The 17,569-nt window shown below is 60.7% G+C and overlaps 2 protein-coding genes and 1 long non-coding RNA gene across 4 annotated transcripts; 2 read left to right on the forward strand and 1 right to left on the reverse strand.

Moving 5' to 3' along the window:
- The first annotated feature begins 4,435 nt into the window (after positions 1-4,435).
- Positions 4,436-6,356, forward strand: TMEM141 (transmembrane protein 141). Its single transcript, XM_011216591.3, has 5 exons — positions 4,436-4,532; positions 4,835-4,901; positions 5,103-5,186; positions 5,464-5,571; positions 5,917-6,356. The coding sequence occupies exons 1-5, from the start codon at positions 4,479-4,481 to the stop codon at positions 5,928-5,930; spliced, it is 327 nt and encodes a 108-aa protein (XP_011214893.1). The 5' UTR covers positions 4,436-4,478; the 3' UTR covers positions 5,931-6,356.
- Positions 6,357-6,488: 132 nt separating this feature from the next.
- On the forward strand, positions 6,489-17,335 carry CCDC183 (coiled-coil domain containing 183). 2 transcript variants are annotated; one of them, XM_002929892.4, is made up of 14 exons: positions 6,489-8,627; positions 9,154-9,275; positions 9,735-9,812; positions 10,009-10,176; positions 10,373-10,477; positions 12,570-12,692; positions 13,986-14,111; positions 14,210-14,264; positions 14,827-14,927; positions 15,513-15,673; positions 15,943-16,111; positions 16,196-16,306; positions 16,377-16,473; positions 17,210-17,335. In XM_002929892.4, exons 1-14 carry the CDS (start codon positions 8,558-8,560, stop codon positions 17,326-17,328), a joined length of 1,605 nt encoding a protein of 534 aa, XP_002929938.1. In that variant the 5' UTR covers positions 6,489-8,557; the 3' UTR covers positions 17,329-17,335. The 2 variants fall into 2 exon arrangements, with proteins under 2 accessions (XP_002929938.1, XP_034520743.1); XM_034664852.1 differs by having other exon boundaries at positions 15,943-16,306.
- On the reverse strand, positions 14,905-17,242 carry LOC117803058. The gene is made up of 3 exons (XR_004626650.1): positions 17,106-17,242; positions 16,268-16,415; positions 14,905-15,620 (listed from the first exon to the last, which is right to left on the reverse strand). It is a non-coding gene; the product is annotated as an uncharacterized LOC117803058 (long non-coding RNA).
- Positions 17,336-17,569: the final 234 nt, after the last annotated feature.

A 17,569-nucleotide genomic window follows, 5' to 3' on the forward strand; every position in this document is an offset into this window, starting at 1 on the left:
GCACAATCACCCAAGGTCCCCCACCGGCCCCAGGTCATTTCCTGGAGGGCTCCAGAGAGGCGGGCTCTCCCCTCTCCCCTCTCCCCATCCGGTCTGAGGATCTGCCCCCCCCTCCACCTGCCAGCCAGTCACTGAGCACAAGCAGAGACCTCATCTTGGCCTCCTTCCACCTCCAGGCTGGCTGGGGGCCCAGGGCACTTGGGGGTGCTCTAGCCAGCGGGACCCTACTCGGGGTCTGGGCCCCCAAAGTCCTCACTCGTTTGTCCCCGCACACACAGGAGTGGAGTCTCCATTGGCCAGCCCAGCTGTGACAGAGGGGACATCAGAGGCCTGGGTGCCCCTCACTTTGAACCCCACCACCCCCTACACAGCCACCAACTGGGCCTCTCCAGCAGGCCCGTCTGGAGGTGGAGCTGATCGCCACTTTCGGTGGATTAGAAGTCCCAGCCACCTTATCATCGATGGTTACATAAGCCTGCAGGCCTGAGTGTCGCCAGGGAGGAGCCACGGGCTGGCAGGGGCTCCCTGGCAAGGCCTCCCAAGTGACTGTTCCTGTGCTCTCAGACAGAGCCCCAGAGACGCCATTGGAGGACCGCCTGGTGGCCTCAGGGTACATAGGACCCTGACACTCTGATGGGGGCGGGAGTCTGGGGGGGGAAGGCCAGCACTGCGTCCCCAGCAGGGAGGGAGGGGAGGAGCGGGCGCTTCTGAGTGCTGCCTGCTCTGGGTTTCAGGGGTGCCAGCTTGCTGCGAGGCCCTAGAGTCACTGGGACTTGAAAATATTTACAGAACACACATCTGATAAAGGACTTAAATCCTGAATCTATAAAGAACTCTCCAGATGCAATGATAAGAAAAACAAGCAACCCAAGTTAAAAAAAAAAAAAAAAAACAGGCAAAAGATTGGAAAAGCCGCTTCACCAAAGAAGACGTTCAGATGGAAAATTAACACATGAAAATGCATCCATGAGTCAGGGGACACGCAGGGCGAAGCCGCTCCGAGACACTCCAGCAGTACTCGCGGCCGCGTGCTCTGGAAACCATGTGGCAGATTCTCAGAGAGGGACACACTCATTTCCCAGACAATCTGACAATCGCACACCTTGGTGTTGACACAAGAAAAATGAAAACCTTGGCAAACACCTGCACGTGGGTGTTTGGAGGGCTTTATTCACAACCACCAAAACCCAGAAGCCACCAAGTGTCTCCAGCGGCTACGGGGTGAACGGGGCCCTCCATGGCAGGACGGAGTGGAAAGAGAGAACCACCCACTCAGGTAACATGCTTCGACAAACCCTGGATGCATTGCTGAGTGAGGGAAGCCTTCTCCGGAAGACTACAGATGCGGATTCCTTTCTAGAAGCTTCCAGAATAGGCTAGTCCCCAGCAACAGGAAGCTGCTTGGCGGTGGCAGGGTGCGGGTGCAGCCATGGTGGCCGGCAGAGGGGCACGCCGACACCTTCGGGGCAGGGACTGTGGTGGTCCCGTGTCTGCGTCTGTCGGTAAACTCGCAGAGCTGACAGCAAAATGTGAGTTCTGCTGTGTGTAACTTAGATCTCGGTGTTTAAAACACGTGTATATAGGCGACAAATAGCTACAAAATCTTCTCCCAAACGCACCTCTCGGGGTGAAGGACAGGAAGACCAAAGGAGTGCCGAGTGCCCCCGCCACTCCAAGGAAAGTGTGGGGGCTGGACAGACGCCCACACCAACCGCAGGACTGCCGGGCTCAGCAAGGACCAAGGGACAGACAACCGCAGCCTGCAGACCCCCTGAGGGGCCTCCCAGGGGCAGGGCAGGCCCTCAACCCACGGAAGACGCACCCGCCACCAGCACGTCCCTGTGCGGGGTCTTCAGTGCCACCCGCTGGCTCCCCGGTCCTTGGCCACACAGTGGGCAGAGCAAACCTTCAGGAGCATAATTCCGATGCCCCGGCCTAAAATTCTCCGGATTCATCATGGCACTGAGGATAAAACCCAGCCCTGTGGCCCTTCAGCACCGGCCTGGACCCTGCTGTTCCCCAGGCAGCTTGTGGCGTCTGCCTCCTCCAAGCAGCCCTTCTCAAACCCCAGTCTACACCCCACCCCCATCTCTTTCCTCCAGGCTTGGAGCTTAATCCGCATTTTCTTCTGTTTATCTACTGTCCCTGTTCCACACACTATAAACTCGGTGACAACAGGAGCTGTCGGTGGCCTGTTGGCTTCTGATTCCCCAGCTCCAGGCGCAGAAGGTGCTCGGCTCATAGCTGTGGATAAATGAGGGAGGGAAGCCGCTTTGGGCCACAGGTCCGCTAAAACCTGGGGCCTCTACGCCATGTCACCACGTCTGCAGCCGGGGCAGGGTTTGCGTGGGTGGCCTCGCCTGCCTTGTCCACGGCTGCAGCGGGCACTCGGAGCCTCGTCCCTCACCCCCAGAGTCCAGCACCGGGGGCAGCTGCCAGGGCCCCAGCTCCCCGGAGGGCAGTGCCCACAAGTGCACACAGGAGGCCCCGCTGGCGGGGCTCCCCGCAGCCTGCATGGACGGGCGAGAGAGGGGTCCCTACCGGGTAGGCCCTGAGCTGGGGAGGCCTCAGGTGGGGCGTCTGGGCCCGGGAGTGTGATGGTGCAGGGACCGGAAAAGCACTTTAAACGGCGGGTGGGCTCCACAGCAAAGTCGCCAAGCTCAACACTGGTGTCAACAATAGAATCACGGCGCCGTCCCTCCAAGGCAGAATGCGGTGCAGCAGAAGGAGGAAGGAGTGCTGACCGATGCCAGGCCACAGATGAACCTTGAGGACGTCAGGCTGGGAGAGAGAGGCGCATCGAAGGCCACATTCCAGAAGAATCCACTTACGTGAAACGTGCAGAAAGGGCAAGTCCTCAGGCAGAACGGACATCAGTGGCTGCCAAGAGCTGGGGGTTCCCTGTGACTGTTTCAAGGGGTCTCCTTTTGGGGTGATGGAAAGGTTCTAGAGTCAATGTTGGGGACGGCTGCCCTCCTCTGGGAACGCACAAAGAAACATGGAGCACACAGTTGTACAGGCAAGCTCTTAGAGAGGAAACATGCCGCCCACTGCGACCCGGCTTTCAGGGACAGAAGTCGTGCCACCGAGAGGCCACAGACGTCATCCCAGAAGAAAACATACCTGTGAAGCCCTCCACACTCCCCCACCCCCATTCCAGCCGGGGTCAGGAGGGCCGGAGGGATGGACAGACCCACCCGCCAGGGCCTTGGGCACAGACGGCCCACCAGGGGAAGGGATGGCTGTCATGCCCCACACAGAGAAGGCACTGAAGGGTGGCCCACCCCTGCCATACCTTCTGCAGCCCCCCCCATCAGAGACCTCCTGACCCTGGGCTGGCAGGGAGGGGGCCCACCGCTCTTCACAGCTGATGTCATTGCTGCTCAGTGCCGAGCCCAGCCCTCTCAGCCCCTTTGCGGAGATCAGGTGCACAAAGGAGCAGCTCCCCAGCCCCAGCGCTGTGGGGTCGGGTGGCCTACAGCAAAGGCCAGCTTGGCCCTCCTAAGCAGCTGTGCCGTCAGGGCTACCCCAGGTTCAGAGACTTTCCCCCAGAAGCACCAGGGGCAGGCTGCCAGGCCCACTCTGCCAGGGCTGGTCCAGCCTGAGATGTGAAAAGCAGGGAAGGTGAGCTCCAAATCTGGGAACACATCCCGGTCTTGTCCTGCCCCGCAAACATTCTACACCTCCGAGGACAGAATGGGGCAGAGGCCCTGCAGGGTGCTCCCCACTCCTGGCTGGAGGAAGAGGTCCTACCGGGGGTCAGGGAGGCCATGGCCATGACGAGGCCGCCTCCTCCCCTCTCAGAGGGAAGCAGGGACACTCTGGGCATTCCACAGCTCCTGGTAAGAGGTGGGGAGGGATGAGGGCCTGGGAACTCATCTCCTGCAGGCTTTGTGGAGGGATGGGCTCTTCCCCCAGCCCAGGAAACACAAGAGCCCAGGAGGTGGGAACCAGAGCTCCTGAGGTCACCTTCCCTGCTCTCGCCCTGGAGCCAAGCTCAGGACGACAGCCAACGTCCCTGGCACTGGCACTGGTGGGTGAGGGGGCCCTGTGGGCTTCCCTGCCTCATCCCCTCCCAGCATCATGCCGTGAAGACCAAGGGGCACAGGCGTGGGGGCTGTCACCTTGCCCAGAAGCCTGCCTGGCCTGGCCTGGCCTGGGGTCTGAGCCTCGAGAGGAGGAGGGAGGTCTGGGACTCAGGGCCTGGTTGGAGCTGGTACCCCCAGCATGGCTCAGACCCAGCACTTCCCCTTGGAGGCTCTTTTTTTTTTTAAGATTTTATTTATTTGAGGGAGAGAGTGAGAGAGAGGGAGCACAAGTGGGGGAGCAGAGGGAGAAGCACGTCCTGCGCAGGCTCCGCCCCCCGTTCGCACCCGCCCCTCGGCCCGTCCTGCGCGGGCTCCGCCCCCTGTTCGCACCCGCCCCCTCTGCCCGTCCTGCGCAGGCTCCGCCCGCCTGCTCCCGGGGACCTGCCAGCCATGGTGAACCTGGGCCTGTCCCGGGTGGACGACACCGTGGCCGCCAAGCACCCGGTGAGAAGGCCGGCCTGGGACGCGGGCCCCGGGCCTCGGAAACTGACCTGAGCGGGGCGGGTGGGGGCTCGGTGGGGGGTTGCCCTCCTCGGGGAAGAAAGACAGAGAGGGGTGGACCCTCCCGTTATGGGGATCGGGGCAGCCTGGGTGGACATGGAGGCAAGTGGGATGTGTCCAAGCCCCCAAGGCCTCACGATGAGTGGTCCCCTTCCTTACGGCCAGAGTATACCCGAAGAAGGGACAGAAGGGCCTATGAAAGAAGAGGGAGGGGAACTGAGCCCACACCCCCTCCCTCATCCCAGGGACTGGGGGAGTATGCCGCGTGCCAGTCGAAGGCCTTCGTGAAGGGCGTTTTCACCTTTGTCACAGGTAGGCTGGGTCCAGACGTCCTGGGGTGCGGACAGACCTCCCCCTCCTGTCTCACCCTTAGTGCCCAGCAGGTGGCGTCAGGTCGCCCGTCCTCAGATGCTGGGAGCCTGACCGGTGCTGTGGGCACTCAGCCGGGGCCCAGGCGGTTCCCCCGCCAGCCTGGTGGACAGGCTGGCTGATGGGGACCTTGGCTCTTGGTAGGCACTGGTGCAACCTTCGGCCTGCAGATGTTCGTTCGGAGGAAGTTTCCGTACCCCTTCCAGTGGAATGTGCTGGTGGCCGTGGGTGGGTACTCCAGGGCCTGTGCCTACGGCCTTTGACATGCACCCGAGTGGCCAGACGTGATGCTGGCTCTTCAGGAGGGGTGGGTTCCCGCTAGGGGTGGGGAGGCTGTGGTCCCACGCATCCCTGCCTCCTGGGATGGGGTCCCAGTTCTCGGTGGGAGTCCTGCCAAGCCCACCATCACCATCTGCCCAGAAGCAGCCTGGGCCCAGGTCCCCTTTCCCTAAGAATTGCAGAGGCCCAGGCCCACAGCCTCCTGGCCCCTCCCCCCGCTCCCCAGTCACAGGCTCAGTGGCCAGCTACTGGGTGACCCGAGTGGAGTCGCACAGATGCAGCAACCTCTGGCTCTTCCTGGAGACGGGGCAGCTCCCCAAAGACAGGGACACAGGTGAGAGGCCGGGGGGCAGCGGGAAGCAGACCCTGAGGCCCCGCTGCCAGAGGTTTGGGCAGGCAGGCCCGGGGCCCAGGGAGTGGGCTGGACAGGGCCTCTGCCCTCTGGCCTGGCATCCTGCAGGGCGGGAGTGGGTGGCATGCAACGGCCAGACCGTCCTGAGCCGCTTGTACGGGAGGGGTTGGGTGGCCCTAGGACAGGGGGAGTGCAGAAGCGGGAGTGTGGACACCCCAAGAAGAGTGGCCAGACATCAAGCTGACTGACGTCAGGCCTGCGTCCTTGGTAGAGGCCTGGTGAGCAGCTTAGGCTGTAGTTCCAGCTGTCTCCCTTCGCCTCCTACAGATCGGCACAGCTAGGAGAGCTCCAGCTGGGGCGCAGAAGACCTGGGGCCAGAAACTTCCAGAACACAGCCCTCAGGGCCTCCTCTCCTCAGGCTTGCACTCCTGCCTCACACCGGCCCTCCTCACACCCTAAGGTGACCCAACGGGGTCCCCTGCACACATGCATGGCCAGGTCTGCCAACCCTGGGCAAACCTTTGCTCCTGCCCAGGTCAGACCAAAGGGGCTGTCCCTGCGGTGGTTGGCCTCCCAGAGGGCAGTGAAAAACATGGAGGACACCGAGAGCTGGAGAGGGTCAGAGAGGCCCTGGGCACTTGGTGGAAGGGACTTCTGCATGCCCTGGCGCTCTGACACTCCCTGTCTGGCCCTGGCATCCCCCGCAGTCAGAGGGGACAGCTGCTGCCGGGCTTGCTAGACAAATAAATGTCTTGCCTTTTCCCAAATGAGTCCTAAAACAATTGGGAAGCACGTCAAAGCAGTAAGAAGGTGCTAGACAAATGTCACCTTAGCACCTGACACTGGAGGACCTGGCGGGGCAGTTCCTAACACAGCCCCAGAATCAGACGGTTCCGCAGGCCTTCCCGTGTGGGGTCTGCTTCCACAAGTCTAGCCACGGAGAGCAAAGCAGAAGGTATGCAGCCAGTTAGCGCCTGGCCCCCAAGAGACAAGGCACAGGAAGTGGACATTCCTACCCGCCTACCATTCCAAACACACCTATCAGATGAAGTCACTTCGCTCCAAGGCAGGAGGACATGAGGGGTGGAGGGAGGCCAGAGCTGGTTTACTGGAGGTCTGTCCGCATGCAAGGAAAGCTCCTGAGTGGGCATGACCACCCCACCCACCCGACGGAGGGAGAGGCAGAGAGCACATAAAAGCTGGGCAAATCCATCATCCTGTAAGGTTGCCCTCCCAGTCACACCAAAGGCACACGACACAGGGCCACGCCGCTCCAGCCCCAGCTCAACTCCTGCACCTCTTGGCCTAGCCAGTCACTCAAAAGAATATTGAGCACCGACTGTGCACCAGGGAATCGGTTAGTGGGAAAGCAAAATGACAGGAAGCCCAAGATAACCACGGCCTGAGCAAGTTGGGGTTGGGGTTTTCCTTCATGAAATAGTCCAAGTGGGTGATGCGGGGCTGATAGGTGGTCAAGGGCCCAGCCTCCATTCAGTCTGGCCCCTGCTGTCATGGCCTCTGTTCCGGATGCCCCTCATGACCCCAGGCAGCCACGTCAGCTCCAGCCCTCGTGTCTTCATCTCAGTCACGAGGGAGGAGGACAGTTCACTCACCACTTGTGCCTACCCTCCACTGGCCACAACTAAGTCACGTGGTACATCCAGTGTGAAGGCACCTAGGAAGACCGCCGCGTTCTGGGCAGCTGCGTGCCCTGCTAACATTCAGGGGTTGTGTATCTGAGGAAGCAGGGAGAACCGCTACTGCGGGACAGCACCCCGGGAGAACGGGGGAGGACCATGCCCATGACCGGTCCTTCCAAACCGCTGAGGTCTCAGAGGGACAGCAGAAGGTGAACTTGGAGTTTTAAATGGGACTGGACTCACTTTTTAAAAGCTGGCAATGACCAGGAAAGCTAAAAGGTCTGTGTGAGGTCTCAGCATATGGGTGACAGCCATGGTTATGAACTGTGTGTCCCCAAATTTACATGTCACAGCCCTAACACCCAGGACCTTAGAATGTGACTGCATTTGGAGACAAGGCCTTGGAAGAAATGATTGCATTAAAATGAGGGAGAGCCCTGATGCAGTCTGGCCTGTGTCCCTCTGAGGGGAGGAGGACACAGACACACACGGAGGGACGACCTTGTGGGAACACAGAGAAGACGCTGTCTCCTAGCTCAGGGGGAACCAGCCCTACCAGCACCTCGATGTCAGACTTGCAGCCTCCGGGTATGAGGCATTAAGTCCCCACGGTGCCAGCGTGGGCTGTGGCACCCTGTTACGGCAGCCCCAGCAAAGTCGTGCTGCGTGGCCGGAAACAGTAACCTAACTGCTGTGCCCCCCCGGGATCCCAGGCTGTCAGGGGTTTGGGGCACACAACTCCAAGGGCAGCGTGGGCGGGGATGACCCCTCCCGGAGTAAGTGACACCTAAAGCTAGACCCAGGGATCCCACCAGGGAAGTGGAGATGGAGCAGGACGGGCTCCAGCCCCGGGCGAAGGGCGGGGAGAGATGGGGTCTCACAAGCCAGGTCGTCCAGGGTGCAGGGTCTGAGCTTGGGGTGGGGTGAGGGAATGGGGAGAGATGGGAAGTTTTAGGAGGCTCAGTGGAGGACAGCCTGGGGGTGTGGAGGGGATGGGGAGAGTACGGGGGCTGGTGTGGGGTACAGTGTCAAACCACCACAAATCACTTTCCTGTGGACCCTCCATCCTAGCAGTGCTCCTGAGCAGAGAGTAGCCATAAGACTCACGCACCCAGAGGACAGCCCCAAGGCTCGCTAGCGCCAGGGGGTGGGGGCAGGGCGGGCCGGGAGCTCCAGCGTTCCCTGAACTGGACATCGAGAACCTCAGCCCCCATCACAATGGGCCGAGATTCCGGGGACAATTGGAAGTGCGTGCAGTTCTGCTGAGCAGGCCCAGCACAGGGAGGGCGGGAGGTGCAGAGGGTCCCTGGAGGACCCTGGGGGCCACCATGAAGATGCGTAGCGAGGCAGACGTGGACAAGCAGGTCCAGGAGCTGAAGACAATTACTCGGCTCCAAGGTGAGCCCACCCCCAGGGGAACAGCCCGTCTGGCCCCTCTCTGGGCTCAGGGGCTTTCGGATTTAACACAGGCCAGTCCAGGGCAAACAAGGGCTAGTGGCCACCCCCCAAACAGACCTAAGAGAAGGGACCAAAGGGGCTGCCGTGCAGGGGGCTTCAAGGAGATTTGAGAGCACCGTGAGCCCCAAAGCCAGAGGGGACAGGAAAGGACCCACCTGCTTCCCTGGCCAGTGGGTCAGGAAGGCATCACAGGAGGTGCCCATCTCTGGCTGCAACTTCACCCTCCCCACTGCCCAGCACAGCCCCCCACTGGGAGCCATCCACATAAGCACTGTTGAGCAATGAAGCCAGTGAGCCTAAGTAGGTGGGAGGAAGGACCCCTGGCTGTGGAGGCAGCATTCTCGTGCCCACCCTGCCTTGGGCCTCCCTAGTGTGGGACCTCCCCAGTTCAGGAATCCAGCCAGCCCTTGGCCCACACCCTGGACCTCTGGCCCTCTGCACCTATGCTCCCCACCCCCCACCCCAGAGCAATGTCGGGCACTGCAAATCCAAGCGGTAAAGGAGAAGACTGCCAAAAACAAAGCCATGCTGGCTCTCCTGCGCAGCAACATCCGCCGAGGGGCCCAAGACTGGGCTTTGGCCAACAAGGTGAGCGGCCCTGCCCCCACCCTGCTGACCCCCGGCTGGGGATGGGGGGGGGCATGCACGTGCTGAAACAGTCCCACACACAGGTGGAGAGCAGGCATCTCCTCTTCTCCCCCCTCCACCCCCTACCCCCTGCTCTGACCTTTCCGGAGCCAGGGGGCATCTTGGGAAGGGGCTTCCCAGGACCTGTTCCCCTAGCTCCAGTCACTCCTGCAAGCCTGGCAGACAGGGTGGGCCTGACTGGGGTCCTTTTCCGGGGCTACCCCCTACAGCACGACCCCCTCTGGCTCTCTGGCCATGCAGGCGAGACCTAGGCCCTCTTCTCCAGACTCCCATCACATCTGAGCTGAGAGGGCCTGCTGGGTGAGCACAGGGTAGAAGAGGCCAGGAGACAATGACTGGCGGGACTGGGGCTGGGCGTACACAGACCAGGGCCCCAGCTCAGCCACCGCCGCTCCACAGTATGACCAGCGGACCATTTCCAAGGCTTGCGGGAAGGACGTGTCCATGAGGCTGGCGCACTGCCGCAGCTCCATGCAGGTAAGGTGGCAGGAGGGATCCCTTAGCCTCGCCCAGCCAGTGTAGTCCCTCCCCACCACCACTAAACAACGCTGCGGAGCCGGTGGCGAGCAAAGCGAGGTCCCGTTCCTCGGGGTCCCTCCCCTCCAGCCCCGCTGCGCGCGGGCTCCGCGGCCCCGTGCGCACCCACGCGTGGGCCGTGCCCTTCCCGACCCAGGTGGCGCGGGAGAAGCTGCGAAAGTACGTCTTCGACCGCGTGAACGTGCACAACGTGCTGATTGACCTGGCGCGGCGGCGGGGGCAGAAGCTGGAGAGCATGCGGCTGGAGCTGGCCAGCCTGAGGAGCCAGCCGCACGCTACCAAGGAGGAGCTCCGCATGCGGCAGGTGGCGGGCTGGGCGGGGCTTCGCCTGATGGGCGGGGCCTCTGGAGGGGGCGGGGCTCCGTTTGGGGCGGGGCTAGATGAAAGACGCACACGCCCTCCCTGGACGAAAGAGCAGCCTCCTGGCTCCTGGGTCGGCCTCCAGGTGGGCTTCTCGGTGGTCTGTCCCCAAGCACTGCGTGCCTTCGGGCCACCCCCAGGTCATCCGCCAACTGGAGAACAATATTGAAAAGACCACGGTCAAGATCGCCACAAGCCAGAACATGCACCTGCTGTACGTGGACCTGCTGCATCATCTGAAGAAAGTGAGCCCCTCACCCCACACCTCAGCCCAGGGGAGCCATCTGGCACTGAGCGCCGGGGTCTTAGCCCCAGACTAGGTGCGCGGCTAGCATCTCAGCGGGCACAGGAGCCTCTGGGGCGGGGCCACGCTCCCGCCCCGCCCCTCGGAAGGGAGGGGCTGCAGCCCTCCTTCAGGCCGCTGTGCCCCAAGATGGACAGACCCCTGCTTTGGGCCCCGCTGAGCAGGGGCACCATGTTCCTGCACGTGGAAACTTGTCATTTGGTACTTCAAAAAGGCATATTATGGGATATATCAGAATCGCTTGGGTTTTCTTGCATGTATTTGATGGTTCAGTGTTTCTGTTTTGCCCCATCCTTTGTCGTTTGCCTGGCCTCCGAGGGCAAAAGATGGGTCCTGAACCCTCAGAAAGTGCCCTAACCTCCAGAGGGCAAGCCACCTCTGAGCAGGCTGGTAACCTCCAGCTTGTTGCCCACCTCTTCCAAGCCGGCCGCCCTGCCCCCAGCAGATGAGGCCTGGAGGCCCCCAGGGTCCCTGAGTCCCACTGAGGGGCACGCCCTCTCCATGGGGAGGAGGAGGTCCAGAAGACAGGAGGTCTGGACGGTGGGTGCCATGGTGCTGGGAGGACCAGTGTGGCAGGAGGGGCAGGGAGGGTGAGGAAGTTCTCCCAATTCCCTCATCCTGAGGCTGGTGCAGGGGGAGCCCCGGAGAGCAATGCAGCCAGGTAGGTGACAGGTGGAAGTGGGGCTTGGGAGGAGGGCGGGGTGGGATGGGTAGGCACTGCAGGTCCTCCTGGCTGGAGTCACTGCCCCCAGGTTCTGCTGTAGCCCGCAGAGGCAGGCGTCATGGTCCTCCTGTCCGTCCCTCTTGCCTCAGCGCCCTGTTCCTAGAGATCCAGCCCGAGGCCCTGCCACCTTGCCTTCCTTGGCCCACCTCTTCACACTCCTTCCCCCTCCGGCTGTACTCCTGGGTCTGGCCCTCCTTCATGTGGGAGCATTATGTCCCCCCAGGGGCGTGTTCTTTTCAGAACATATGCATTTTTTTTCTTAATTAGGCTCCATGTCCATCGTGGAGCCCAACATGGGGCTTGAACTCACGACCCTGAGATCAACACCTGAGCTGACATCAACCGACTCAGGCACCCCCAGAACATATGTGTGTGTGTGTTTATAAATAACTCCCATGGTCATCTGTATTATTTTTTTAAGATTTTATTAGGGAGAGAGAGAGAGCACAAGCAGGGGGAGCAGCAGAGGGAGAGGGAGACGCAGGCTCCCCACTGAGCAGGGAGCCCGGCCCAGGGCTCGATCTCAGAACCCTGGGATCACAACACGAGCCGAAGGCAGATGCTTCACTGACGGAGCCACCCAGGCGTCCCAGCCATCTATATATATTTTTTTAACTAGCAAAGATCCTACATAGTAGTTATTAACAACAAAGTACTAAGAGTCAGGTAGATTGGCTATTTATGACCCTGGCTCTGAGCTTCATACCTTATTGTACCTTCTCAATAGATTCTGACAGCTGCCCTCCGAAAGAGCCATTATCAACAGATGGGGACTCTCAGAGAGGTTAAGTGGCTTTCCCAGGTTCCCATAGCCAGCTGGTCAGGGCAGCCTTGGCCTTGGGCCCCGAGTCTCTGACCCCACATCTGTGTTTCGAGCCTCCCTGCTCCAGACAGCAGCACTCCCCAGCAGCAGGCTCCCTGGGTTTTGGTCACCTCTCACACAGTGGGACACCCCATCACTGTCCTCAGGGCTCACGCAATTAGGGTAAGGAGTTGGGGGCAGGCACCGTCCACTCTGGAAGGGCAGCATCTGGTTGGCCTGTAGCCCCTGGGCCATCAGTTTCTGTGCCCACCTGCTCGTGCCCCTTCTTAAGATAGATTTATTTATTTATTCATTTATTTAAGAGAAAGGGCGCGCACGGGGTGGGGGTGCAGAGGAAAAAGAGAGAGAATCTTAAGCAGGCTCCACGCCCAGCATGGAGCCCTATGTGGGGCTTGATATCATGTCAGGATCTGAGCCAAAATCACAAGTCGGAGGCTTAACTGACTGCGTCACTAGGCGCCCCTGCTTTTGCCCCATTCAATGCAGGAGCTGGCAGGATACCCCACAGAGCTGGACAAGCTGCAGACTCTTGTGGGTGACTACTGCTCAGAACTGTCAGATATGACAATCATGTCCCAGGACGCCATGATGATTACAGATGAGGTCAAGGTGAGCAAGGGCTGGGGGTCCTGCAGGGCTCCCTCTCAGAGGCATCTGGCCCAGGGTGCATAGGAACACTCCAGACCCCCACTGCCTGCAATCACCGGCTACCCCACGAGCCTGCTCTGCTCATACATGATGGCCCTGGCTGGACAGGGTCCCACCAGGCATGGAAGCCTGGAAGGAAACACAGGAGGGAATTCACCTGGCCCAGGCAGGGGCCATCCCTTCACCCAGTCTATGCCAAGGCCTCCTCAAAGCCCCTGCAAGACAGGCATGTGTCATCATCATGGGGGGGGGGGCAGTGTACAAAGCCATCCAGTAATTCATGAAGAAATGTCACACAACCATTGGCCCATCCTGCAGAGAAAGGAATGGATGATGTAGGGCCACCCTGAGGCACTTACCTGCTCAGGTTGGTGATGCTTGAGTAGGGCTCTGGAGGTCAAAGAGGTCTGAACCCTGGAAGATGAAGGACAACAAAGGTCCTGGGGCATAACTGGGCCAAAGGAGGCACAAGCAGCTGGAGCAGAGAAGGTTTGGAGGAAGAGAGGGCCTGTGAGCCCGTGGAGGCAGAGGTGGTTGGGGCTTAGGTGGTGCCCCCCCCCACCCTGACACTCTTGGAGGAGACACAGGGGCAATGGGATCAGATTTGCATTTCAGAAACAGGTGCACTCTGGCTGCAGAGACCGAGGGAACCAGAGTTCAGATGCTGGTCCCCTGGCACGGACCAGAGGTAGTGCTGGGTGCCTGAATGTCAATGGGGCCTGGAAGTCTCTAAAGGTCACCCGAAGGGGTCTGGCGCCGAGGCAGATGGGGATGGGGAGGGGGAGAGCAGCATCCAGGATGCATAGGCAGGCGCGCATGGATGCTGAACCCACCAAAGCAGGACACGGGGGAGAGACCAGGTTTGGGGGAAGATTGAGTTCCTTTTTAGACACGTGGAATCATGCCCTATGTGAGTGAGTTCTCAATGGAGCCAACCAAATCAGCAGGGAGCCCAGGCTACAAAGAGAAATGGGGTCCTCAAGACCTGGCTGCAGCTGGGGCAGGCGACTCCAGTAGAGGAGGGGAAGGTGGCACCCCTCAAAGGCCGGGCACTGGAGGAGTCCAGAGAGGAGGGCGGAAGGCAGGAAGGGTGTTGAAAGCTGGCGGGCACGAGCACTTTGGGAAGAAGGGCGCAGCCAAGAGCCTCCATTGCTATTCCCAAATCTAGAAGATGGGGACTGAAACTGAATGCTGGATTTAGCATCACGGGGGCCTTGGTGAGACATAACCACGCCCCACCTCCTGTGTCCCCAGATGAACATGCGGCAAGGGGAGGCGACTTTCATCGAGGAACGCAGGGCTCGGGAGAACTGGCTCAATCAGCAGAAGAAGTTGATTGACAAGATCCACACGAAGGAGACCAACGAGAAGTTCCGCAGGGTAAGTCCCTGCAGGAATCCCGCTGCAGCGCAAGGGACTTTGGGTGGCCCACTCCCTGGCGGAGGTTGCTGCTCACCTCACCCTCCCCTTCCTACCAGGGCCGGCAGGATTTGGACTTCCCCTCCAATCTCATGGGTACAGAAACTGTGAAAGGTGAGCCTCAGCTCTCTGCTGCCCCCAGCCAGGATCCCGAGAGGCCAGCGCGGGCTCAGGCCACCTAGTTAGGTCTCTGTGAGGCCAGGTGCAACCTGTGGTGGCCAGGGTGAGGGAGAAAGCTGCCTCTCCCCGGCTCTACCTGCAGAGGCTAGGTGCCAACAGGCACAGCCCACACTTCACCGCACCACTCCCAGCCCTGGGCTCGTGCCCAGTGTGGCCAAGCCCCTAGCTTCTCCGCTGTTCCCTGGCACCCCAGGGCTCGATCATCCAGTGATTCCTCAGAAGAGACAGTCCGGCCCCCTGGACCCTTGGGCTGCCTCTGAGAAGCAGCACAAAGCCCCCATGCCAGGCTGCTTCTGGATGGAGCTGTCCTGGGGCATCCCAGAAGAGCCAGCGGGGGGGGGGGCAGGAAAAAGTGTAGGTAGCTCTGATGGGTACCTGCCCAGCTCTCGGTAGGCTCCCCCGATGCCTGGGCATGCACAGAGGTGTCTGATGGCCTCGAGGAGAGCTCCCACGCCATTCCTGCATGCTGGCCACCCTTCCCCTCTGCTCTGCCCAGTGAGGAAAAGAGAGACGTCCAAGGCGGACATTGAGTACCAGACAGATGTGACTGCTTTAGTGGAGAAAGTGAAGACGGCTGTGCGGTGCTCCCACCTCTGGGTACTGCTCCCTGGCTCTCTTGGGGGTGGATGGAAGGCAGGGAGCCCCTGCCCCAGCCCAAGGCCCAGCTGAGCTTGTGAATGAAGGGACACAGTGCTGCGGCCCCCACAGCTGCAAATAGCACTCTAGCATATCCAGGTCATGTCCCAGAGGCTGCACGGAGCCTGCTGGGATTCGAGGCTCTAAGTGCTGGGACTTCTACCTACAACTCCGTCTCTTCCCAAACCCCTAGTACCACAATGAGAGGCCATCTCTGCCTGGCCCTTCTGTTTAATCCGATCTGGGTTTATTCTTAGTAAGCTTTAACTCCCGTCTGCGGCCCTGACATAAGCTTGTCCATCCTCGGACAAAGGGCTCAAAGCTAGGCAGTCTTTCAGGGGTGGTCTCCTTGTCTCTGCCTCGGGCCGTCTGCCCTCTCTGCTTGTAGCGTGGGTCATATGTGCTGACTCACGGAAAGTGCCTTCCCCGTGCCTGGCCGCAGTCAGCATCATTCCTGACCATGGGGAGGGCCCCAGAAGAAACCAGTTCTGTGGGGCCTGTGCCCACCCGGCCCACACCGGCTTCTCCCCACACTGGCCACGCCAGGACATCGCTGGCCGGTTTCTGGCTCAGAGGAGCACCGGGGAGAACCTGGAGCTGCAGATGGAGGACTGTGAGGAGCGGCGGGCGAAGCTGGAGGCTCTGATGAAGCAGCTGGAAGAGGAAGAGACGATGCTCAAGTTCCGCAAGACGCCCGGCTCTGTCAGGTACCCTGCCAGCCCCTGCCTTCCACCGAGCCCCCCGCCCCGGGTCCTCGCGAACAGCGCATGTGGGCTGCGGCCCAGCGCGGAGCTGAGAGCGTCCGCTGCCAATGAGCCTGCGGGTGCCTGGCAGGTGGGCTGGGGGCCCAGCCAAGGGGTGCCACATGCCCACATCTGACCTATCTGGACTATGGGGCCCCTGAATTTAGCACAGCACCCAACTCGGGGCTCAGGCCGCCTTGGCCTGGAGTCTGTGGCACCACCCTCCTCAACAGCTTCAAGTCCGTGGAGAAGAGAATGAAGGACATGCTCAGAGAGGAGGAAGAGAGACTCCAGCTGGCCTACTCCAGCATGACCAAGAGCCAGAAACTGCTGCTGACCATCCAGACAGGCATTGACAACCTCTTCATACGGCTGATTGGCATTGCCCTGCCCACCGCCCAGGTACCAGCTGCGGTGGGTGGAGCGCCTGCCCAGAGTCCCTGGGAGAAGCCAGAGGAGAGACGGGACCCTTCTCCTGGCCTACAGAAAGAAGTGGGGCTCTCCGACAGCCTCGATGTGTTCGGCAAGCTGGCGTACTGCGAAGCAAAGCTGCTGTACCTGGCTGACAGAGTGCAGACGCTGTCCAGCACCCAGGAGGTAGTCGGAGGCTGGGCGTGCCTACGCGTCCCACATACCCTTGGAGCTGACAGTCCCCTGTGCCCTGCAGGTCGACGCAAAAGTGAGGGATACCCTGGAGACCTCGACGCTGAAGGAGAAGCAGAACACCAGGATCCGCTTTGAGGACCCGGAAGAGGATATGATAGGTACAGGCTTGGGGCTGAGGGCCAGGCTACCCAGCCACGGGGAGGCGATGTGTGGCAGATGGCTCCATCTGACCGGGACAGCCTGGAGTCTCGGGGGCCGGGGGGGGGGGGGGGGGTCGAGGGGGGNGGGTGTATCCCCCGTATGCATGGATTTTAATTTAAGAAAGTGATTTAGTGAGGACACGGAGAGGCTAATGCCATCGGAAGGAGAATTTGCTACATTTCCTGACATATGGGAGCATCACTGTCTTTGAGGAGTCAGGGAGGAGCGAGGGAACGGCCTAGGCCAGAGCCTTTCTTGGGGTTTTCGCAGAAGGGGGTGGTGGAGGACAGGGCAAACAGCTTCAGATGGGCTTTTTGAATAATTCCGGTGGGCTTGGGGTGTAGGGGCTGTGCCCAGTTGCCTGGTGCCTGGCCCTGGGTTGATTTAGGTGGGGGAATATTGGCTCCGTGTGAGAGTTTGATAAAGCAGGGGTTCGGGGGTGTGGTTAGCAAGAGAGACCACTCCCAGCGGGCAGCCTTCTGCCATCTCTAAGAATTGGCTAGCCCTGCGAGTGGCAGCCCCTCCCCGGGCATGCAAGGAAAATGCCAGAGCACCAGAAATAGAGAAAATAAGAAAAAGTAGCTAGTACCTGGCCCTGGGATGAATGTAGGCCAACAGACAGAATGGAAGCAAGCTCGCTGAAGCAGAGGGGCTGCAGGGCGCGGCTCCCCTCCTCCTCGCCCTCCTTTCTAGAAACCTTCCAGTTCGCAGACGTGGACCACAGCTACGTCCCCTCGCGGGCCGAGATCAAGCGGCAGGCCCAGCGGCTGATCGAGGGGCGGCTCAAGGTGACCAAGAAGAAAAAGAAGTAACCCCGAGGAGGAGGAGCCCCTGCCCCCCGCTCCCCAGCCGGCTCTTTGTTACACAAATAAACATTTTTCCAGGACTGCAGGGGGCACCGGGGGACAGGAGTCTCACACACGAACCCGGGGCCCGCGGAAGGGGGGGGATCACGTCAGGAAGTCGGCGGGAAAGTGGGATATTGGGTGTGGGCCCGGGATTGAGGGGTGAGTTGGGGGGCAGGCCCAGCGAGGAAGCGGACGGGTGACAGGC

Source organism: Ailuropoda melanoleuca, chromosome 7 (assembly GCF_002007445.2).
Source record: "Ailuropoda melanoleuca isolate Jingjing chromosome 7, ASM200744v2, whole genome shotgun sequence".
In the NCBI taxonomy this organism is placed as follows: domain Eukaryota; kingdom Metazoa; phylum Chordata; class Mammalia; order Carnivora; family Ursidae; genus Ailuropoda; species Ailuropoda melanoleuca.